The following is a 21,727-nucleotide window of genomic DNA, read 5'->3' as shown; positions in this document are numbered from 1 at the left end:
CCGCCGCCCCCGCGCGCGCATTCACTGATCCCTGGGACTCACTGACTGGCCAGACAAAAAATGGCCGGTTCGCCGGCCGCCCGGCCGCCCGCCACCCCGTCCGCCCGCCCGGCTGACGTTGGTGTTTGATGACCTCTGGGGGATGGAACGAAACCGGCGGAAGGGGTGAGACCGGCGAAACTGGCCGAACGGGGCGAACGCCCGCCGAGCCGAGCATCGCGGTCGGATTATTGCCCCCGGGGGTCCTCGACCGAGAATCGATGACGGCGAGGATGACTCTCCCCCCGGGGGCGAGACCTCCGCCCGGAAGAAGAAAGCCGGGGCAGGTGACGGCGACGGTTCCGCTCGGTCCTCGCATCCCGGGGATAAAAATCGGCACCCCCGGCGTTGCTCGCGAAATCCACCCCCGGGGGATCCGGAGCTCGATCGGCGGATGCAGCTAAGATATACAACGCGTCCCGCCACCCCCGGGCTCCTTTGCGGGATCCGACCGACAAATGGAAAGAGCTTAAACGCCGATGACACCAAAGTGTCGGGCGCCTCTCCCGTTAATGATCCCCCTGGAGTCGATCCCTGGCCCCGGGAGCCCAGACAAAACGCTCCTCCCCCGGGCCGACCGAGCGGATGCGCGCACGAAGTTTCTTCCGCCATTAAGAAACCCATGAAACGCCCGTTGCCGTGTCTTAAGCGCATCCGCGTTTCCTCCGTTACGGACGAGCCCGTCGACCGTCTCTCCCGTTAACGACTCCTCGAAAGATAGATCGCCGAGAGGAGATTCAAAAGTGCGCCCGCCGATTCGGAGGAAATCGGCAACGAGGACGCAGCCTTCGAGCTAAGACCCCGGCAACCCCCTCTTGGAGTCGCTCGCCGATGACACCGACGGGGCTCGCGGGGGTCTCCGTCGTTAACGATCCCCTCGGAGCCGATCCTTGGCCCTGGGGTGCCCGGACAAAACGCACCCCGGCGGAGCCGTCCTAAACGGATGCGTGTACGATAGAATTTCTTCCGTCATTAAGAAAGCCCTACAATGTGTACGGGTTTCTAAGCGCAGCGGGGCAACAATTGACCGGGACGGCGGCGCCGCGCGGTCTGGCCGCGACGTCGCGGCGCGCGTCAAAACTTGGCCGGGCGGGCCGCAAAGTACCACCGCCCCCGCACCCGCCGGAGCCCTCCGGTATTCGTCGTGTCTATTGAAGGAACGGTAAACGCGAGTCGTGAAAATTCCTCACTTCGCGGCCGCGCTCCAGATCTCGGGCCCCCTCGCCCTCTCTCGCTCCCCCCCGCGGCGCGACTCGTTCTTTTGTCGCCGGCGGTCCTTCTCCTTGCGGCGCGCTTTCCGCGCGCGCCGCCGTAATTCAGTCCTCCTTCTTTGGGATTTTTCCGAGCCCCGGGAAACGAGGTTTCCTCGATACCCGGGAAGGTAGCGACGACGAGACCTCGGAGCGATTCAAAGGGCGCCCCCCGCCGCGACGCGCCCGCCGCCAAGACGCGCACTTCGCCCCTGGCAAAGACCAGAGACCGGGAAACGCGCCTCCGCGCCGCTGCGGTCCGAAATCGGCGGAAAGGGCGCGGCGGATCGCGACCGAGACGCATCGATCTCGCGGAGCTTCGCGGGGGGGCGAGCCCTAACCACCCGCGAACTCGCGAGCCGGGCCGGCCTAACCTACCCCAATCGAGGGCTCGACTCCGCTCGGCTCGGCTCGGCTCGACTCGGAGTCATCGAAAAGCTCTGCCCGGCCGCTTTGCGGGGGAGCTTTGCCCGGCCGGGCCTCCGGCTCCGGTCATTGAATGGACGGAAAAAGGAGTAAAAATCAGTGAAAGCCGATGACTGCCCGCCGGGAGCGAACCCGGCGAGGATCATCGAATGACCGGTCCCTTCGCCCCCCCTGGCCCTCCGACGAGGAGGGACGCTTTCATGATTTCTCCTGGAAATTAGCCAACTGGCTAACGACCGAATAGCAACTCTCTCTCTTTCTCCCTGCGCCCCTCGGGCGTCCCTTTCTCCCTCCCTCTCTCTCCTACGTGCAAACCTCCCCTTCCCCTTTCTCGCTCGCTCTCCCTCCGAGCTTTCTACGGGGATAGCCTCGGAATCGCTGATTCGCTTTGCCTTTTCATTTCGCACATCTGCGCGCCACTCCAGGACTTGGCTCGCGCGCGATTTCGAGTCATCGTTACGTTGACCCGGCCTTTTCGAAATCCGGCCTTTTGATCTCCGAGAGGGTCATCGCGCCCCGAAACGAATTCAAGGGGTCGCGACTCGTTGATTAAGACCGCGATTCTTCCGAAAATCGAGGGACATACCTTGAGGCGATGCGAAAGCGTCATTCCGTATATGCCGAAACGTCAAAATATTATCAATATTTTTTTCGTTTCCGGTGTATGACACTTCTGTGATCCTCACTTCCGGATAAGAAAAATGTGTCGACGGTCATCGGGATGGCACCGAGGGTAAAGTTCGCCCCGTTAACGGCCCCAGAGGGCGGGAGGGCGGAAGGTGGCGGAGCCGAAACTTTCGCCTTTCGTGATAGAATGATAGACGCTTGTTGCGGAAAGAAAAATGCAAGATTCGCTGCAGTCACGAAATGGCAAATTGGAGTTGAAACTTCGCCTCGCCCGATAGGTTTGGGGTAGGTTGGGTTAAAGGGTTGCGATTCGAGAGAGGAGATCCCCGGGGGAGATCCTCGGGAAGGGTGACCAGGAGTCAGCCCGCCATATGGGCGAAATTCGCTGGCGAGGTCCGGCGACTCGTCGGAACCTTTTTCGGAAAATGGGGGATGCCGTTTCAGCGCCTCCACCAGCCATGGCGACCATTACCAGGAACGAAACCGGATAGGTGTTTATTTTCGAGCCCCGGTCACCGGTGGACCCTGTCGAAAGGTAAACTCGCCGAAAAAAGGGTGAAAAAAAAAATGGCCGCACCCGACTCGAGATGCGAGGAACTCGATTCGGGAAGTATCGGCCGGCTCATAAACGGTAATGACCAAGTATCGCGCGGATTACAAACGGCGGGGCATACGGTACACGGGGAAGGCGGATCGATTACCTAGATTGGAATTGGATTTCGGTGTATCAAACAAGAGGCGCGCTACCGGGGACGCCGTGGGAACCGCCATTGATAACTCGATTCGAGTGGACGTTAAAAATGAATCGAGGCCTCGATTCTACGTCGATTTCGCCTATACATCCCTCCCTCCCCTGCATATCCCGAGGTATCGTCGGGATTCCGTCGCGATTCCGCGGTAGCGAGGGCGCCGGTCGGCGGGGACGATGCCCCGGGGGCAGGGGGTGCAAAAATGGCGGCCGGCAAGGTGGCGGTGTCGGTCGCGGGGCGGGTATCGATTTTTGCGTAACTTTAAAAAATCTTAATGCGGCTTTCGGGGGCGGAGGCAAAGTTTAAATTGAACCGAGTAGAGTCGAGTCGGGTTAGGGTCGCGGGGGGGTGGAAGAAGATATACCAAGCGTGGGCTCACGTGGTTAGGGGGTGGGCGTGCGTGCGAGCCCCGAACGGAACACATGCAAGCTTTGATAAGCTCCCGGAACACATACGCGGCGGGAACTAGTCGAAACCCCCTTCACGGTTCGCATAATATTACGTAACGCGCGATTCACCGGGTTCTCCTTTTCATAAGCAGCCCGTTATGAAAGACGCGTCCGCGCGCACCCCTGCACCCTGCGACTTCCGCTTTCCGCCCCCGAATCGGCCGCGCCGTTATCGTTATCGGTCCGCGCGTCTTCGTCCGCGTATCGGCGACCGCGACGCGACTTCCCTGGGAAAACCATCCCCGTCGATTCCCTCTATCCGGGGTCCAGGCGAAGCTTTTTCCGACGTCTGTACTTCTTACCCTCGTTCCTCTCCTTGCTCGGGATATCGTCGGCTCACCCCCTCCGTTGGTCGAAATAAGGGTTGCAACGGGCAAGTAAGGCGCGCGCGGCGAAGAGGGCAGGAATCACCCCCGGGGGCGATCCCCTCCAGGGGGCCCAGGGCTGCGCCCACCGGCGCGAGCCTCGAGGGCTTCTGCTTATTTATTTCTCCATTTGAATTTTATTATCTCGCCCCGTCGTTACGGGCTATTCCCGAGTTTCGGCGATCCCGGCGACGCCTTCCCGGGGGGTCCTCCGCGAGACGATGCACTCTGCCCTCCCTCTTTCTCTCTCCCCCTCTATTCTCGGGCGCTGCAACCGGCAGCCGAGTTATATGGCTTTTTAGGCCACCGCGGCTTAACTCGGAATAAGTTTTTAACATGCCCATATTACATTTTATGCTCGAGGCGGGAGGCTCCTCCCGGCCGGGGGGAGGGGGAGCGGGGGCAAGTTTCGAAGGCCCTCCAACGGGGGCGTTTACACAGGTATGCCAAATTGCCGTGTAGGAAAGTTCCCTTTGACCCTGCCCCACCCCCTGGACGAGTGTAACGCGGACACTCGAAAAACCGCCGTCCATCCGCGCCGCTTTACGCCTCTTTTTACGCTGCACCTCCCCCCTCCCCGACCCGGATTTCAATCATAATCGCGATTACGCGAGCCCCTCACTCCGGGGGAAAAATTCGGGGAATTCGCGGAGGGGGGAAGCACCAGGGTAGGAACGAAATCCGCCGAGCTGGACTTTTTCCGCCACCCCCGGGCGGAACTTTCCGCGCCCGCGCGTCCACCTTGGCGATCGGCCGCGATCGGCTTTCTTGAATCCCGCCGGATCGAGGTCGGGAATTTATTACGTGCCCCTCGTCGCTCCTGTTTCCCCCCGGCCCCAGACGTCAGGAAGGCCGACCACCCCCTCGCCCCCGGAGGGCTCGCTCTCGCGATTCGCTCGCGGCAACTACTCGGACGTTTCCCCGATGCCGACGAGCAACTCTTGGGAGAACTCCCCCTCCCCCCAGGGGGTGGCTCTTTTTCCTCTGCCGGGCGGAAACCCCTTTTGCTCGGACTCGAGTCCAAGAAGTTTCCCTCGGCCGCCCTCTGGCCGATTCTTTCTCCCGCGATCCAATTCCCGTTTCGGCTCGCCGAAAGGCACCCCCCGGGGGTGGGCGCCAATCGGCGACGTCAGAAGTCGCGAAATCCCGCTAACGAACGGCTCGCGACGAAACGGGCGGGCCTCTCTCTCTTTCTCCCGTCGAGGAGACGAAGGGGTTGAAATCCCGTCAGCCCTCGGGCCCTCGGCCCTCGTCGCGATAATCTAGTGAGTATTAAGCCAGCCGCGAGGCGTAATCTCTCCCGCGAATTTCTTAATAGCGAGAACGAGCTCTGATTCGAAACGAGGAAGGGGTCGGAGGAGTCGCCGAGCGGAACCTCGGCGGAGCCGGCGGGGCGAGACCCCATCGGGGACCGTAAGAGGGAACGAGAAGGAAAGAGTTAAGTCGGCTCGGTGACGGCTGGGAAGAGCGAGCGCGAGCGAGCGCGAGGGACGAGGACGCCGAGCGCCGAGACGCCGCGCCGGAGAGAGACCCACCGAGAGGGAGCGGCCGCGCCGGGGGTGAGACTGGTGGAGGAGCCCACGTTGCAATGATATCGATTCCAATGCTTCTTACTAGACGCGGTTGGATAGGGTGGGCAACCCCTTACTTTTTATCCCTTTTCCTCGGGGCCCCCCGCCCCGCTACCCTCGCCGCCCCCACCCCGACCCTCTCCGAACGCGCTCCTCCACCCTCCGATCCTCTCGCGATATTTCACTCGGTTATTTCTGACTCTCCCTCTCCGTTTCTCCTCGGCCTCTCCTTCGATTCTTCCGTCTCTCCCGTCCGGTCCACCTTGCGCGACTCGCAGCGTCGAGGGCACCCCTGGACGGCAGGTGAGGGTGGAGGGCCGATTCGCGCCCTGGACCGTCTCCCTCGGGGGAAGGTGTTCTCGAAAGGGAAACCTTCACCTGCGGGGGTGGCATCTCGGGGGTACCTGGGCCTTCACCTGGATGAGGAAAGGGGTCGCTCCCTTTGTCCGAAATCCTCGGTTCGATTTTGCTAACCCGCGGTCCACCGCGGATATTACAGGGTACAGAATGCGATATTACAGGGAAAATGTAATTTTACCGTAATTTAACGTGGAATCGAAATACCCAACGATTGAGAGGGTAGGTTTTGATCGGCGTAATCCGCGTCGGCCAGGAGTCGAACGGCGACCGCCGCGGAATTTCCGACATCGACCTCGACTGTCTCCGATCACCTTCGCGGGGGGTGAGTGGATTAAGAGCGGGGAGGGCAAGGGAGAGGGAGAGAAAGGAAGGGAGAGATCGGGAGATCCCCTGATTACCGCGAGTTCCGTCTTTCGCCGTCCGTCTTCCGTCTTTCCCCGCTCCGTCCACTCGACGCGGTTCCCCCGCCGCGGGCGGCGCCGACTCGCCCCCCGCCTCCGGTTTAATTGATTTCTTAAGACCCGAAGGGGTTCGCGAGCTCGCGTCGGCGGTGGCTCGGGGCTCGGCGTCGTTTTTTCGCGACGAGCCGTCATCCGCGAGGCGCGCCGTCGAGGAGGACGCTCCCGAGGAGCCAGGGGAGGTGAGATGGACGGAAACCGGGGCGAAGTGGCGGGGCGGGGCCCGGGGGGTGCAAGATATTGCAGCCCCGCGGGACACACAGGGACGTAATCTCCGCGACGGAGCCGGAGACGTATTACAATCCGGGGCCCTCCCTACCACCGAGTCGCTCGGTTTTCCGTGCATGAATGGCCCATTCTCCTTGGCCTGTCTCTAGGAAAGTCTATCTATTCCGATTACCGCCCACCCACCGCCCACTTTCCGCGACTGCCAGCCGAGCCGGGCCGCCTCCGCAGCGTTTTCTCGTCAGACCTCGGCCCGGAAATCCGGGACAAAGATTTCATTTTCCGGCCGCGCAGACGGCCAAGATGGTCGCGAGAGGGGAGGTCGGTCTCCCCCTCTCTCTCTCTCTCCTCCATTATTTCCACCCACCGCCCCCGGAGAGCGGATCGGAAGTCGATCGCGGCCGCGGCCTCCTTCGAGGGCCTCCAGACATCCGGTGCATCGCGACCGGGGCGTCGGGGCGCCGGGAGACGCAGACGCTCCGAGTGTCGCCCCGTCGAGGACGGAGGGGTCGCTCCCTTGGTCCCGCCCTTGCCCCTGGCTTCGGCCCGGTCGGCAGGACCCTTCAGAAAGCGTTCCTTGAAACATCCTTGCGCCCCCCTCGGACTCGCCGCCGCCTCGAGGATCCGTCGTCGCGCTCTCGGCGAGGGCCGGGGGCGGGGGCGGGGGCCGCCACCCCGAGGGGTGCGAAATCGTACGCCGAGCCGGGGTGCGCGCGTGTGCGCGCCGAGGACGAGGGGACCGCGGAAGAACAAAGAGTGCAAGTATAAGGCGGAACGCGTCAGGGGTGGGCGCCGGGCGGGGTGGTGCATATAAGATGGGCCCCGTACAATGCACGCACCCTCGCCCCCGCTCTCGAGGCTCCTCAAGCAATGCCGGGGGAAGATTCCGAAAACTCGGCCGCTCGATACACCGACCCCCCGTCGAGCTCCCCTCGTATTTTCGTTCCCCGCCCCTGACACCCTCGCCACTTCCCTCTACCCTTTGCGCGCTCCTTCCGCACTCTTTCGCTCCTTCCGCGCCGGTTTTCCTTCCGCCCGAGCCTCCGCCGGGGACCTCGGGAAAATTCAAGGGCAAGGTCGACGCGGGAGATCTCGAAGACTTCGATCGGCCCTTCGAGAGGTTCGTCTCCGATGCGCTCGAGTCGCGGACGGGAGGGGGCGAAACGAGACCCAGGGAGCAAGGGGCGGAAAAGGTGGAGGAGGTTGAGAACCCTCCGTAAGGTGGATACACCGGCGATACTCGAGCGTTTCTTCCGCGTCCTACGGGCCGGGGTGGTTGGAGCCTCGAGTGGAGTCATCGTTTGCGAGAGTGCTTACCAGCTCGACGTCATCTCCTCCATCCTCCCGCGGCGGCGTCCCGAAGGAGAGAGAAGACCCCCGGCCCGACGCAAACCTTATTCTTACGCCACTTTAGCACAAGATGCCGCGCGCGGAGCCGCGGAGGGCCGCCCTCGTCGAGCGCGCAGCGGAAAGAGCCCCGGCGGCCGCCCTCGCCTCGACTGCGTGCACCGACCGAGCGTCGGGACGCTTTCGGTCGAGCGAGGAGAACCGTCTCTCTCGTCGAGGGCGGAAAAGTCTCCGTCGACCTGGCCGCGCGTCTCGTCTTCGAGGGTTCGATCGGTCCACCGGTCGGGCCGAGGTGGCGGCGCGGCGCCCGGGCGGAAGAGCGCGCTCCGGTGTTCCCCATTACCCGAGTGCTACTTATAGAAATCAGCAGAGTGCCTCGCATTACTTACCTCGTAAATAGGAGAAGGAGGCGCCGTCGACGGCGGGGTGGCCGGAACTTTTACTCCGGTAACGTCGAGCGCGGGGCTTGTCAGCGGAAGAGCTTTTCTCGTTCTTGATGCGCGTCGGACAATGGCGCGAAAACAGCCCCCGGACCCCCGCCCTGCCCCCTCGGCCAACGAACGGGCCGCGGGGGCGGGCAGAGTCTTCTGAATGTCTCCTGAAAGCGGACAAAAGTAGCGCGAGTACCCGCCACGACAGAGGCGCGCCGCGCAAAGTCGCTCGCACTCGTCGGGGGTGGCGGGGGCGAGACGCCTCCGGGCCGCGCGCGCGGCGGACGCCTTCAGGAATTGAAGAAGACCCGGTCTCGAGGCTTCCGCCTTTCTTCCGGCGCGAGCGGGACGGAGAGAGAGAGAAAAGGAGCGTCCCGCGTCGAGACGACCCGGAGCGCTCGAGTGCCCTCGGAGGGTCGATCGTTGACGTCCACTCGTTATCCCGACGCGTCGCGAGGACGAACCGAGTACTCGTTCGAGTTCCTCCTCCGGGACCTCTGGCGACGCCTCCGGGAGTCGGCGCGCCTCGGTCGAGCCCTTCCTGCGAGTCCCTGCGGCCCCGCGGTCGACGCTCGGCCCCGGAAAGCGGGCCGGAAGTCCGTGACCACTGGACCAAGCATCCTTGGGGGGAAGCGTCCACTTTTCCGGAGGAAGCGGCGCCGAGTTCCGTCCTCTTGCCGATCTCGATCGGGCCCGGTGAAAGAGGCCCGTCGCGTGGGAGCGGCGAGGAGCGCGCTCGATACCTGTGCGACTGTCCGCCGTCCGGACGTCCGCTGTTTTGTTGCGATCACGTATCCGTGGAGGCGCGGTATCGGTGCGGCCGACCTGCAGGTACACGCGAGTACCTTCCAGGATGTGACCTGCCCCCTGCAGGAGGCGGAGGTCGGGCTCGAGTGGACGCAGGTTCCGGTTTCCGGCCCCGGATCTGGGAAGCGCCGCGGCGGACCGAGACGGCGGGGCCTTTCGTTCCCCTCCCCGAGTTCTCGACCGGGGACCGATCGAGGGCCCATCGATCGAGACCGACGGAAGATTCCTTCAACGACCCCTCCCTTCGCGATAACCGATAGCCGCCCATATCTTTGCGTTTCGACTATCGCTCCCAAGACCCCGGTCTTGCTCCCGCTAGGACGGTCTCCACAAATTAGTTATCGCCCCTCCATTTTGTAATCGTACCGTGGAACGGTCCGACCGAATCGTACTTAGCCCCCCCGTGAGTTCCTTTGTGAACGACTTCCGGCGGAAGTGCGGAAAGCGGCGAGGGACGCCGACGGCCCTCGGGAAATATCGATGCCTTGGCGACCCTTTGAGTCCCTTCTTTCCGGAACGATTTAGAGATCGATCGACCGAGGCTTTGGAGGCCCTCGGCCAACTTCAGGGTCGATAACGATCCAAACTCGAAGCCTCTTCGAGAGCCTCGACGGCGAGCCCCCCCCTTGACGTCTTCTTCGAGTTCTATCCCCCTTCCACCGACGCGGTTCGACCGCTCCGTTTCCCGAAGGCTGGAAAATGCGTTCCCGATTTCTGAGGATTCTTTTTTTTTTTTCACGGGGGAAGGAGCCTCGATTAGCGACCTCGGGGTAATTCTCGAAGACGAGGAGGTCTCTCCGTTCGTGGGATCCGGAAAACCGTGAAATTCTGACCGAACCGACTCGAAACTTAAAGGCAGTAAAGCAACATTGTGACAGCGGGGGCAACGCCAGTCGTAATGCCGCGGTCGCGTTAACGAGCCGGAGGGTGCGAAGTGTTGTAAAAGCATTTTATTGTTGAGGGAAAACTCGCGACTTCGCGAGCCAGGAACTCGTAACGCCTCCGCGCATTTATTGTTCTCCCCTTGCGACACGCGGAGACATCAGGGAAAACTTCGAATTCGATTTTGATACGCGGAACCTAACCTGCGCGTTTCTCGAATAATTACATTAATAGGTTTATGACGAATTAACGGGGGATTTAATCGAGACGTGGGGTTGAATTCGGAGGTGGCCCCCTCCCGGATTTCAGAATTCTCGTTACACGAACAATTACCATTAATACAGAATTATTCGAGAAACCTATCAAACTTTCATCGTTGATCGTCATATTTTACGTTTGTCGAATTATTTGATTAACGGGTTCATGACGGATTAATGAGAGGTCGCGTTGAATTTCGAGATGACCTCTCCTGGATTTAAGAATTCTCGTTACACCCCGGTTGCGCACTCGCGATACTTGGGGACGGACTGTACTCGGGCAGAACCGCGGTATTTAGCAGTGCATCTCGCCTCCGAGAGTCACTAAAGGGTAAAAGGAGTCGTATCCGCGACGGAAACGCACAATGGCCGACGCACACGCGCGCGGGCCGCGCAATTACTCGCGCCGAGCGCCGCAACAAGTTTAAGCCGCGCATTTATGCCGCACACAGGGAAATCGAGCCGAAACCAATTATTCCTCGGTCGCGCGCTAATTAAGCGTACATACGCTTAACATAAATAAGGAAGAGGCGTAATATGAAAAAGGGAGGAAAACGCCAGGCTCCGCCGGCGGTGACGGAAGCGATACAATTATTCGTTAGCGAAGGCGGTGAGAATTATCGGCGTAAATCGAGTTTATTAATTAAATATCGTCCGAGGGCAACGAGAATAAAGAAACGGTCCTGCGAACCACTTGCAGCATCCGGAAGAGGATCGTTCATGAGATCTTTCCCCGAATTAAGTTTTCATGAAAAATTGTTGAGACGCCATTGAAGGAATTTTTTAAAAAATTGAAACTTCATCGTGCGAACTCGATGGAGTATCCGGAAGGTGGACATTGGAGTTCCGGAAGAGGATCCCCGCAAGAGGAATCGACACCGCTCGACTCGACGACGGCTCTTCCTCGGGACGAGACCCCGGGACTCGGTGCTTCCTTCGGGGGAGGCGTCGAGGCCGTCGAGGAGCGGGGGAAACGGGCGGACGGAGGGTGCAGCTCGAATCGAGGTGGCCGAGGACTAGCTGGGTAACCAAGAGAGGAGAGGGGTAACTCAAGACGGGACTAAGTGAGTCTTCCGGTCGGCAGGCAATGATAGCCCTGAGAACTGACCCGACCCCAGGATACGCGTAACGCGTACGCAACGTACGCGTCACCGAGCGCCTCGGTACTTAGAGACGACGCCCGCTCTTTTTCCCTCGATTAAGTCGCGATTAAACCGCGATTAAATCGGGAATTGCCTCCTCGGTGCAGAAATCACGGAGTTTAAATCGTACCAAAGCAGGGATCGGAGTGCATCGCGATGATCGATCGTTATCGATCAAAGGACCCTAGAAAAAAGGAAAAATTAGCGAGAGGGTAGCTGGGTGGGCCCCCCCATTCCCAGGGCGCCTCTTCGTCCGACCACCCCCCGGAAGACCAGCGCGTGCGCGAAAAAAAAAAAAAAAAAGAAAATCTACGCATTCTTCGGTGGCACGTCATTAGCACGCGGCGACTTTTGCCGCCATCTTGTTTTCCCCATTTTACCCGCTAACGACGGCGCCCGGGCGGAATCGACGCCACGGAAGTAACGAGAGACGCCTCGTCCCGGTTACGGCGAGTTTAACGACGTCGAAGGCGTCGCTTTATACGCCGGGGCATTTAAGGGGGCGCGAGGTGTCACTCGGCCGAAAGGTGTCACTCGACTTCCGGCGAGCCACTTTGCCCGCGGACGAGGCCGCGACTAATGTCCTTCCTCCGATCCTCGACGTCGCTTCCGCGATCGGTGGGCCGGCAAATTCAAAACGCATCCGTCGAAACGGCGGAAGAGACGCGGGTGCGACATCCGCGGAAGAGGCGACCGGGTTCCGGGTTTCACGGTCCTCGGGTGCCGACTCGGAAGCGGGTAATGAAAGCGACGCCGTCTCCCAGGAGACGAGGTCGAGTGACCACGCGAGCGGGCGAACAGTTGTCCGCGCCACGAGGAGGCCTCGGCGATCGGTCGCGCCAATACCATGTCGAGGGATCCAAGATCGTCCAGGTATATCGCCTTCCGCGGCATTGTCGCGGGTTCCGGATCCGAGATCCGCGTTTCCTCTCTCTCCTCTCGTCGATCGCCCCCGCTGCCCTCGGTCCGGGCGATCGGTCCCTCGCCTTCCGGGGTGAAAACCGACGCGGCGCCTTTTTATTTCGGATCCCGGTCCCGGGCCAAGGACTCGTTATACCTGCATAAATTCTGTCTAATTAACGCGCGGCCTGAAAAGAGGAATTCCCGATGTAACCGACGCGCCGCGACGATCCCGGCCCGAGACGGGGCAACCCGGGGGCTCAGCCCGCTGCGGCGCAGCGCGCGGAGCCTCTCGCGGCTGCAGGGGGCCGTCGAGGGAGGCCGCGGGGGCGCGGTACTTGAGAGAGCTCGCCGTTTCCCTTATTCCTTCAATCAACGTCAGCTGGGGAGGCGAGTCTAGTGTGTGCCCCGAGCAAATACTCGCGTGCTCCGCACTAGAGCAGCATAGAGCCCAATGACTGCATCATCCACGACTGGTTAGCTAGCCCCGGCTTGCCACCAAGAGCGGACCGTCCCTTCGCCCGACCCGACCCGACCCAGCCCGGCCCGACCCGGCTCGACTCGGCCTCCACGCACCCTCCGCTGATAGTCATTGATTCTTCCCGCGGTGCAGCCGCGATGCACCCGCGAGCCGCCCGATGCACCCGGCTCCCCTTCGCGAATTGCTTGACCTTATGCAACCCCTTCTCGGACAGGGTGGAGGCTGCCTCGAGGGGCGACTCCGAAGGGCGCGTTTCGACCTACCCCTTTCCTCCTCCGTTGCCATTTTTTCCCCGTTACCATCGTTTCGAACCCTAATTCCGGGAGGAAAAAAAAGTTAATCAGCGACATGTGCATCGCTACATAAAAATCCTGCGATCGAGTACGACCACAGAAATGTCAATCTTATAATGTCTCTTCCCGAGGAAATAATTGTTTCTCGCTATTGTATATGGTTTGGACAACGATATACATTTGTTTCGGACGACTGATCTTTTCTCTCCGTATATACCCGAACGCGGTAACGTTGCGGAAACGGGGACGTTGGTCAACGGAGGACACCCTGGATCCCCTGGAAATTGGAGGACGATAAATTCAGGAGGAATCTCGATACGGGGATTTTCGTTTAAAGAAACGCCGCGGAGGCAATCCCATGCGTCACAAGTGTCGACGACGAGTACGACCGGCGATCCGGATAAATCGGGCGCGACAGGGGATCCAATGTGGATCGCGGACGAGCGAGTTAATCGCGGATTAAGATGTCAAGGGGAGGCCGGGACGGCAAAACGGTAGCTCGTAGACGAGACCTCGTCTTCCTCTTCCTCGCCTAATAAAACCTGTCACACTTATCAATGTACGCGCCGATCGCGCCCAATTGCGAGGGCGGTCTTCGAGATGAACGTTTCCATCGAAGACCTTTGCCTTCCTTCCGAATCGTTGGATTTACCGAGGATACGTTAAAATCCTGATGGAAGGTTCGATGAAAGCCCCCAGTGGATTTATAATGCGGAGAAAATTCGCAAAGCTCGTTAGGAGGAGTGCCCTCGATCGGGGAAGGGCCTCGAGGAGCAAGACGAAGTCTCAGGTCGGAGAGAGGAAGAGAGGGGATTCACCGCGGTAGGAAGGAAGAGGACCGGATACGGCGTAACGCATGCATCATAGGTCGCCTAAACGAGCTGTTTAGACGACTTCAAGTTAACCCGAATTGACTCAATTGGATTAACCGCTCGCCCCGGGCTCCGTCCACACTTGGGAACCGGCGCGCGATGCGAGCCGCCTCTCTTCGCTTCTCATGCAAATTAATATCGTTTCCCCGACACCGAGAGAACCGCTGGCGACGCCTCGGGGCTCGGACGTCATCTCCTAGGCGCTAATCGCCGGCACTCGGGGCGTCGTAATTGGAGACTCACCTCGACGCGGGCGAACCGCGCGGTTTTCGCCTCGCGAGCGCCTCCGGAAGCGTCGTCGTTCGGGGATAATTGGTCGGCTGGAAAGTCGGAGGTCGAGGAGGCGTCTCGAGACTCTTCCAGCCGGAATCGAAGTGGCCGCGTCGAGCTCGAAAAGCGGGGCCCGGCTCCTTCCGGCGTCGGGACGCTGGTCGTCTTCCGGTGGCCGGCACTCGTCTCTCGTGTCAATTGCCGGCGGAGATGGCGGAGGCTCGCGCGTCGAACGGCAGAGGATCGACGAGGGTGTCGGGGATTGAAGTGTCCGCTCCTTGGCCGCCCCTCGTCTCTCGCTCTCTCTCTCTCTCTCTCGGCGTATATGGATCGTCGGAAGTCACCTTCCTCATTATCATACCAACCGGCCACTCGCTCGCTCGGGCACAGCCTTCATCCTGTGTCCTAGTCACTTACGGAGCGCTCGGAGGTGCCCAACGCAAGAGCCGCGCGGATCGGCCGCACGGCCCGCAAGGCCGCGTCCGAGGAGCGGCCTTCCGGGCCGCAGCGTGAGAGCCCCTGCCATGGGGGACAAGACGCAAGTCCATTACACTCAATCACGCCGTGATTGGCTCAAACGATCGGACCACCGCTCGCCGCGAGGCTGCGAGCGAGGCTGCGGACCGACTCCTGCGTCGCCGGCCAGGACCGACCCGAAGGACCCGGACCCTCGAGAGGGCCTCCAAGGATCTTCCCCGTCACCCCGGGTTTTCGATTTCCACCGAGTCTCCCCACCTGCCGGACCCTCTTTTTCCCTCTTCCTCGGCCCTGGCTCGTCCGCGGAGACGTCCTGGGAGACTCCGCATGGCGGTTCCCGCAAACTTTGCCAATTGAATCTAATTAAGGCGTCCCGGGGCGGCCAAAGTGTCGCCAAAAAACCGGCGGCGAGGCGCCGTTTGGCCGCCTGCCATAAGACTTTCGACCTCCGTCCTCTGGCCGATGATAACCCCTAATCTCGCATGCCCTCGGCTTGCCAATATGCCGGCAACGGGGGCTTCGCGAACTGCCGCGAAAAGTGCCGTCCCCGGCCAATAAACCGCCGGCCCGGGGCCGTCGTTCGGCGTCGCGACGCCCGACTTCCGGGACCTCTCCTGGGCGAGCCGAGAGCCACTTTGGAGGAACTCCGGTCAACTTTTGAGTTATGCGTCCTGGGCCGATCCGGCAGGACCGATTCGAGTTCGGTGCCAGGACGTGGCCCCGTTCTGCCCGCGGAAAAATAATTCACCCTCGTAATAAGAAACTTCACTTGCAGCTTGGCCGTGCAAATTCATTCGCTAACTTAGCAAGTATTTTTTCCAAAGGGAATCTGTCAAGATTCGAGACAATTGGAAATACTTCTGCCGTTGATACGATTATTCCCCCGGTAAGAGGAAAATTTAATCAGCACCCCTGTCCTTTGCTGAAGGTGCAAATGTCTTTTTTTTCCGCGGTGATCGCGAAGATTTCGAGCGCCCTGGGGTGACTTCGAGGAACCGGAAAAGACCGTTGGACTCCTCCCCGGCACATGCCGAGAATCCTGCACGCGTCTTGAAGGAAATCGCAAGGAGCGATTCCGTCGCCAAGACGTTGAAACACCGCAGGGGGACAACAATGGCAAGAAGAGAAGCCGAAACGTCGGTTACGCCTCGAAACGGCAGCTGGCACGCGCGCCTTCCCGACTCGTAAGAAAGCCTTCTCCTTGGGCTCCTCCTTCGTCTGGAGGGACCCCAAAGGGGGCCCAAAGGTGCCCAAAGGTGCCCAAGGTGCCCCACCCTGCCTTCGCCTTGGCCCCTCGAGAGCAGCCGAGTTACCTCGACCTCGAGCAGGCCCAGCTGGAGACCTGGACATTTAAATCGGGGGAACGCCACCCGGTAGAAACCACCTGAATGGCCCGACCACGAAGGGAGCCCTCCTCGATCTTGCAGAGGTATCGACTTCGAGGGGCCCGTCTCGAAGAAAGTATCGAGACCTGCACAACGATCCCACGCTCCGAATTGGATCAGGATGAGGATTCATCGGCATCTCTTCGTGTCAAACACGGCATCCCTGCGTTATAATAATTAACGTAGAGTACCGAAAACGAGCAAGTGCGACGGTAAATGCAAAATTAGTTGCTTTGAATATTTTTCGCACCCTTACGTTTACCTATTAATCCTTTCCGAGTACACCTGCAACGTAGGCTACCCTTTGTCACGGGGATGCCTACCCCAGGGTCGGCTTTTCGCCATTTAATTATCCCCGTCGACGCTATAAATACGTCTTTTTTTTTTTTATTCGGTGGGAAATTATTAATTCCAGGGAACGTATCCGTGAATGCAATCCTTTCCCTTAGTTTCGCGGGAGACGGGAATATCTAGAGGAGCATGTGGAAGCATTTGGGAGAAACACAGGGAACGAAGGGATGGTGACGGCGACGGGGTGGATTTAAAGGACCAGGAAAGGCAGGCTACGCCAATGGGGGCAAGGACCGTTGTGCCTACTTCCTTTCCGGAGGGCCAAAGGCGACGAAGGATTTTTTGCCTTCGATATCAGACGTTGGGATTTCCCACAGGAAGTCATGGGAACCGGGAGGGTGCGCCAGGACCTGGGAAGGTGCAGGCGAAGGACCAACGAGAGGTCTCCCAGGCAAGGATCTCCTCGGATTTGCTCCCGAGCCACCTTGGGGAAAGTCCCTCTCCGACCTGGATGTCCTGGGTGAAAGCACCTCGAATACCTCGGGTACCTCGCGAGGTACCAAGGACCTCATCCGTCATTGTCCCGGAAACTCGCGGCGCCCCTTTCCCGATTATCCCGCAGGATCCACCGCTGGCTCTCCGTCTCTCCGTCGCTTCCTCGAAAGCGAGATTAACGGCCGAAGATGCGATACAAAGCGGGAATCTTCCAGCTTGCGAGAGTAGGACCCTCGAAAATCCAGGACTCGCCTTCGAGTAACCGAAACCTTCGCCCTTAAAGAACCCTGCACCTCCCTTGACACTTTTCCGCCAAGGGTGCGTCGACTTTTTTGCCCGGGGGAAAAAAAAAAGAATCGAGGGATTTAATCAAGGAAATCCAAGAACGAGACCCTTAACTCGTCGCTATCCTAGATAAGAAGCATAAATCCATAGACGGAGGAAAAAAATGATATTTGCATTTTTAGCAAGGGACAAAGTGCTGCAGAAATAATCCTACCCACGGCGAAAATATTTGCTAAGTTAGTGAAAGAATTTTTAGGAACTGTCAAAAAAAAAATTTGACAGTCCTCGAACAAATATACGGTTCATTTTCGGCGCGGGTCGACTCGCGGTTTCGAAAATCGCGAGCGGCGTGGCGGAATCCGTCGAAAGCGAAAGCGAAACCTCGGCGGCGAGGTCGAGAGTCGTGGAAATTGTGCCGCTAATAATGCGATCGTGCCACTGACCCGATTGTTTTTAAAAGGTAAACTCATGGAAAACAGGCCGCAATCGCGTCCGATAAACCGGGAAGGGGTTGCGTGTCGGCGGGAGCGAGAGAGCTCGCTCGGGGGCGGAGGCGGTCGGGGGGCAGATTAATGGATCGGAAAGCCGAAAAGCCGGGTAAAAATGGCAATAAATTTAACGGCGTGTGAATTATGAAAATCGGGTCGCCTGTCCGCGCGCCGCTCGGCGGGCTTGGGTGCGTGCCAGTGGGTCGGTAAACGATTCGAATGCAAAATAATAATAAAAGCGGCGGTCGCGGGGGCTCGCAGCGCATTAACGCAATTAACCTCCAATTAATGACGCATCAATTGACACCGGTCAACTTGTTGCATCGGGGTCGGCCGATAATGCGTCCGCCGCAGGGGGAGGGGAGCGCGCGCGTGTGCGTGCCGCGGTAATAATGAAATGAATGTTACAATAATTTTCTAACGAGGGGAAGTGCCGGCACCGCGCGTCCACCGCGATGGACATGGGCCGATGCCTGCGATCGGGTTCCCATACGCCACCCCCTGCGACGCGACCACGTGACTCCGTAGGGGGGTAGCCCAGGGAAATTCCGACGCATGGCTACCCCTTGGGTACCCCGATTTTCGACTGGAAAACCGTCTTAATCGATCCCGGACCATCGAGGGTGGCCGATGTCCTCGGATAATCACCGCTCACCCTGATAAGGGGAAACCAATCGGAGACGATCCGTCCAAGGACTCGGCGAACCCGATACGCCGAGGACGTGGCTCGTTGGCTGCGAACGGGTTCCCACACGCCACCCCCTGCGAAGCTGGCACCGGCCACATGACACCTATGGGGGGTAGGGCACGGACATTCCGACGCACGACCCCTGACGCACCCTCGACATATGCGGCCGGCGACACCTGACGCCGACACCACCCGGGAGGAAATCGCCTTGCCTTATTTAAGGTGATATGAATCTCGTATCCGAGTGGTCGATCGTTTGCAAAACTTTTCCCCGAAGTGGATCTACCGAATCGTTTCACGGTTTGGAGGGTCTTTTTTAAGAAAATTTTTTTTTTAATATGTACAAACAAATGTAAAGAGAAAAGAAGGACCTTCCTTATGGTCTCCATGTTTAAGGTGTAAAGTTCGCGAAATTCCCCGTCTTTGAGGGAGTTAATTACCTCCCTGGCCGGGAAGGATCTGGAAAGGTGGAGGGATGACGAATCGTCATTGGGAAATGACTTTTGGCCCAAGAGCGTCAACGGGGTCGTCGGTACGCAACAAGTAGGCGCGATAAAATCTGACCAATGGGTGCTCGATAACGGAGAGCGATCGTCGTTTGGGGGCGCTTTGAAGAGCATTTGGAAGATCCTTGGTGGACGGTTTCCGAGATGGAGGTCTTAGGGGAATTCGATGGGAATTCGGACTCGACCCGGGGAACCGCGAGGTGGGAATGCGTCCGAGTTCCGGCTTGCCGGGGACAGGCCGGAAGACAATAGGAATCCGCCGACGTCCGTCGGGGCGGACAATTCCATGTCCGTCGACGCGGGCGTCGCGGCGCGCCGGCGGCGATGCCGTTTCGTTACGCGTCTCTCGCGCCTCCGTAATTACCTTCCTGCTTCCGATTCCAGAAGGCGGGAGGGGATTGGCTAAAGGAGGGGAAGCGCGGTCTGACGGAAAGTTCCTGAAGCCATTTCCGGCCGGGAACAGGCCGGGGGCACCTTTTGTCCCTCGCACGGAAGTGCTCCTGAAAGTGGCCACTGCGCGGGAGGGCCCCCCTCGAAGCTTCCCAGGTGAAGTGGACGAGTCGAGACCTTATCGCGAAACTACCGCCCGCCACTGCCATATGTCGCCCCGACCGACCTTCTGCCGAATTCCTCCTTCCTCGACCCCCTATGTTCTTTTTTCTTTTTATCTACGCCGGGCACGAGAAGCAAATGCGACATTTTCGGAACCAACCCCCTCGAAGCTTCCCCGACCTTATCGCGAAAATTCGCGTCGCGGGGACAAACTCGCATTATACGGAAACGCGAAGAAATCCTGAGTTTCGCGTCCCTTGCGTAAATTATGAAATTTCATTTTTTCTAACAATTTTTTTTTACATATAAAATTTAAACCAAGTGCAAAGCGAAAATGAATTTCAATCGTACTCCAATCCCTGAGAAATTAGAATTTCCTCTCTAACGCATGCACCTAAAAAATGTGCATTCGCTCGCAATTCTCCTCGCCCGATCGCCTTCGAGCGTCGACGAGTGATCGGCGAAGAGGCTTGGGTGCGTTTACGGCGCGATTCCGCGTGCGTGGACTGCGTGGCTGCGGAATACGGCGACAGCTATTGAGCGCAGGTGCTTTAAGCTGCTCAGCTGTTGCTTCGAGTCCCACCGTGGGCAGCACACACGCGTGCGTGTCGAGCCCGAGTGAGTGCGTGAACGCCCGGCACGCACACGGGCGCGGATCCTCCGCCGGGACAAGTAGCGTGAATATGGACGATCCATCGATACGCGACCGAAGATACGATATCCGCCTTCCGCCTCGTGCATTCCGCGGACCTTGACCCGAATTCTTCCGCGACATACAGTATGCAAACGCGGTCATTCGACAAATTATTCAGTCAGATTGCATTCCACCCGCTCGAAAAAAATCTAAAAAAAAATACACGTCGCTCCCAATCGCCTCGGTATCGTGGGAAGGTAAAAAGGGTGGGATCTCGGGTGGATAACAAAAAAAAAAGCTCGATAAGAAAACGGTGACGTAGGTAGGATGCACGCGCCTTGGTGGCGGTGCATCCGCATCGAGAACTCGTGGTGCAGGATATAGATAGCCGGGGGTTGTCGGCGCAGTGGCAACCCTCTCGGGGGTAAATATAGTCTCCTGGTGGAGTCGACGTTCCGATCTAAGGGTATAGTTGCACAGGGCGGGTGCACATACGGGGACAGGTTATCATCTTCTTCTTTTTCTTTCGCCGACTATCGATCGCCTTGAGTTATTTTTTCAACCGGCCCCGAGTGGGTCGCGACGTCCCGGAAGCGTTCGATGCATCGCGTATTCGCGGCCTGGGAATTTTCTTGCGACCGAAGGAAGAGGAGGAGGAGGACAAGGGCTGACGATCGGTCTTCCTGTTGCAGACGAAGAGACCGGAAGCGTGGCGACTCGGGCCGAGGGAGCGAGGGGCAGCTAGCCCTTTGGCGAGCTCGAAGGATGCAGCTCCCAGGCGGGAGCACGAGAAGTCCGCCAGCGAGACCCCCGTCCTCGGCACCCTGGTCGACCCTCCTCGGCGACATCCTCAGCGAGAGCAGCGCCGACAGCGGCAGCGGCGACAGTAGCGAGAGCAGCGGCAACGGCAACCCTAAGAAAGATCGGCCCCACCGGCAGCGGGCCCCCCGCGGCGGCAGCAGCAGCGAGAGCAGCAGCGAGAGCAGCAGCGAGAGCAGCAGCGAGAGTAGCAGCGAAACCAGCAGCGAGACGGTGCCTGGGCCCGATTCGCGGCCGGAGAGCGCCCGACAGAGAGTCTCCTCGGTCCAGCCGCAGCCGCTGGCGTCCAGCCCCCGACGGAGAGAGTGGGGCGAGGAATAGGGAAGCGAACCAGGAGAAGGAGAAGGAGAGGAAGGAGAGGAAGGAGACGAGGCAAGCGGCGGCGGGGGCGGGCGCGGGAAGCGGCGAAGGAGGCGAAGAAGGCGCGAAGGAGGCGAAGGAGGCGGCGGCGGCGTCGGGGAGCAGGGGCGAGCGGAGGGGTGCCGGCGGCGTCGTCGTCGTCGTCGTCGGCGTCGGCGGCCTCGGAGGCGGAGGAGGCGGCGGAGGCGGCGGCGGAGGAGGAAGAGACCGTGGAGAAGGTGGTGGAGAAGTCAGCGGAGAAGGAGCAGGAGAAGGCAAAGGAAGCGGGGGAGGACGAGGAAGAGGTGGCGGAGGAGGAGGCGGAGGGGTGGCGGCGCGGGAGTGGGGCGCGGCCCTTGGAAGGAAGGAGGTAGCGGTAGCGGCCGCGGCTGTACCGCCCGAGGGTAGACGGACGCACACGCGGGCGCCGGAACGGACGCGGACGCGGACGGCGGCTCCGACGCGGGCAGCAGCAGCGCCGGCAGCAGCGGCGGCGGCGACCGCTGCGGCAGCGCCGGCGACGGTAGGTGCGGCGGCGGCGGCGGCGGCAGCGGCGGCGGCGGCGGC

At 59.9% G+C, this 21,727-nt stretch overlaps 1 protein-coding gene across 1 annotated transcript in view; it reads left to right on the top strand.

The window, feature by feature from the left end:
- The window catches only part of LOC105702342, a 66,771-nt gene extending 45,598 nt beyond the window's left edge, over window positions 1–21,173 (top strand). The window contains exon 5 of the mRNA XM_012429841.1: window positions 20,695–21,173. Within this exon, the coding sequence (XP_012285264.1) occupies window positions 20,695–20,892 (198 nt within the window). The 3' untranslated portion in view covers window positions 20,893–21,173. The remainder of the gene's footprint in view (window positions 1–20,694) is intronic.
- The last annotated feature ends 554 nt before the right edge of the window (window positions 21,174–21,727 follow it).

The sequence above is a fragment of the Orussus abietinus genome, unplaced genomic scaffold, assembly GCF_000612105.2.
Source record: "Orussus abietinus isolate OABI.00-Male unplaced genomic scaffold, Oabi_2.0 scaffold17, whole genome shotgun sequence".
Taxonomy (NCBI): Eukaryota; Metazoa; Arthropoda; class Insecta; order Hymenoptera; family Orussidae; genus Orussus; species Orussus abietinus.
The sequence above is the reverse complement of the archived record's forward strand: the minus strand, read 5'-3'. Positions and strand labels throughout refer to the sequence as shown.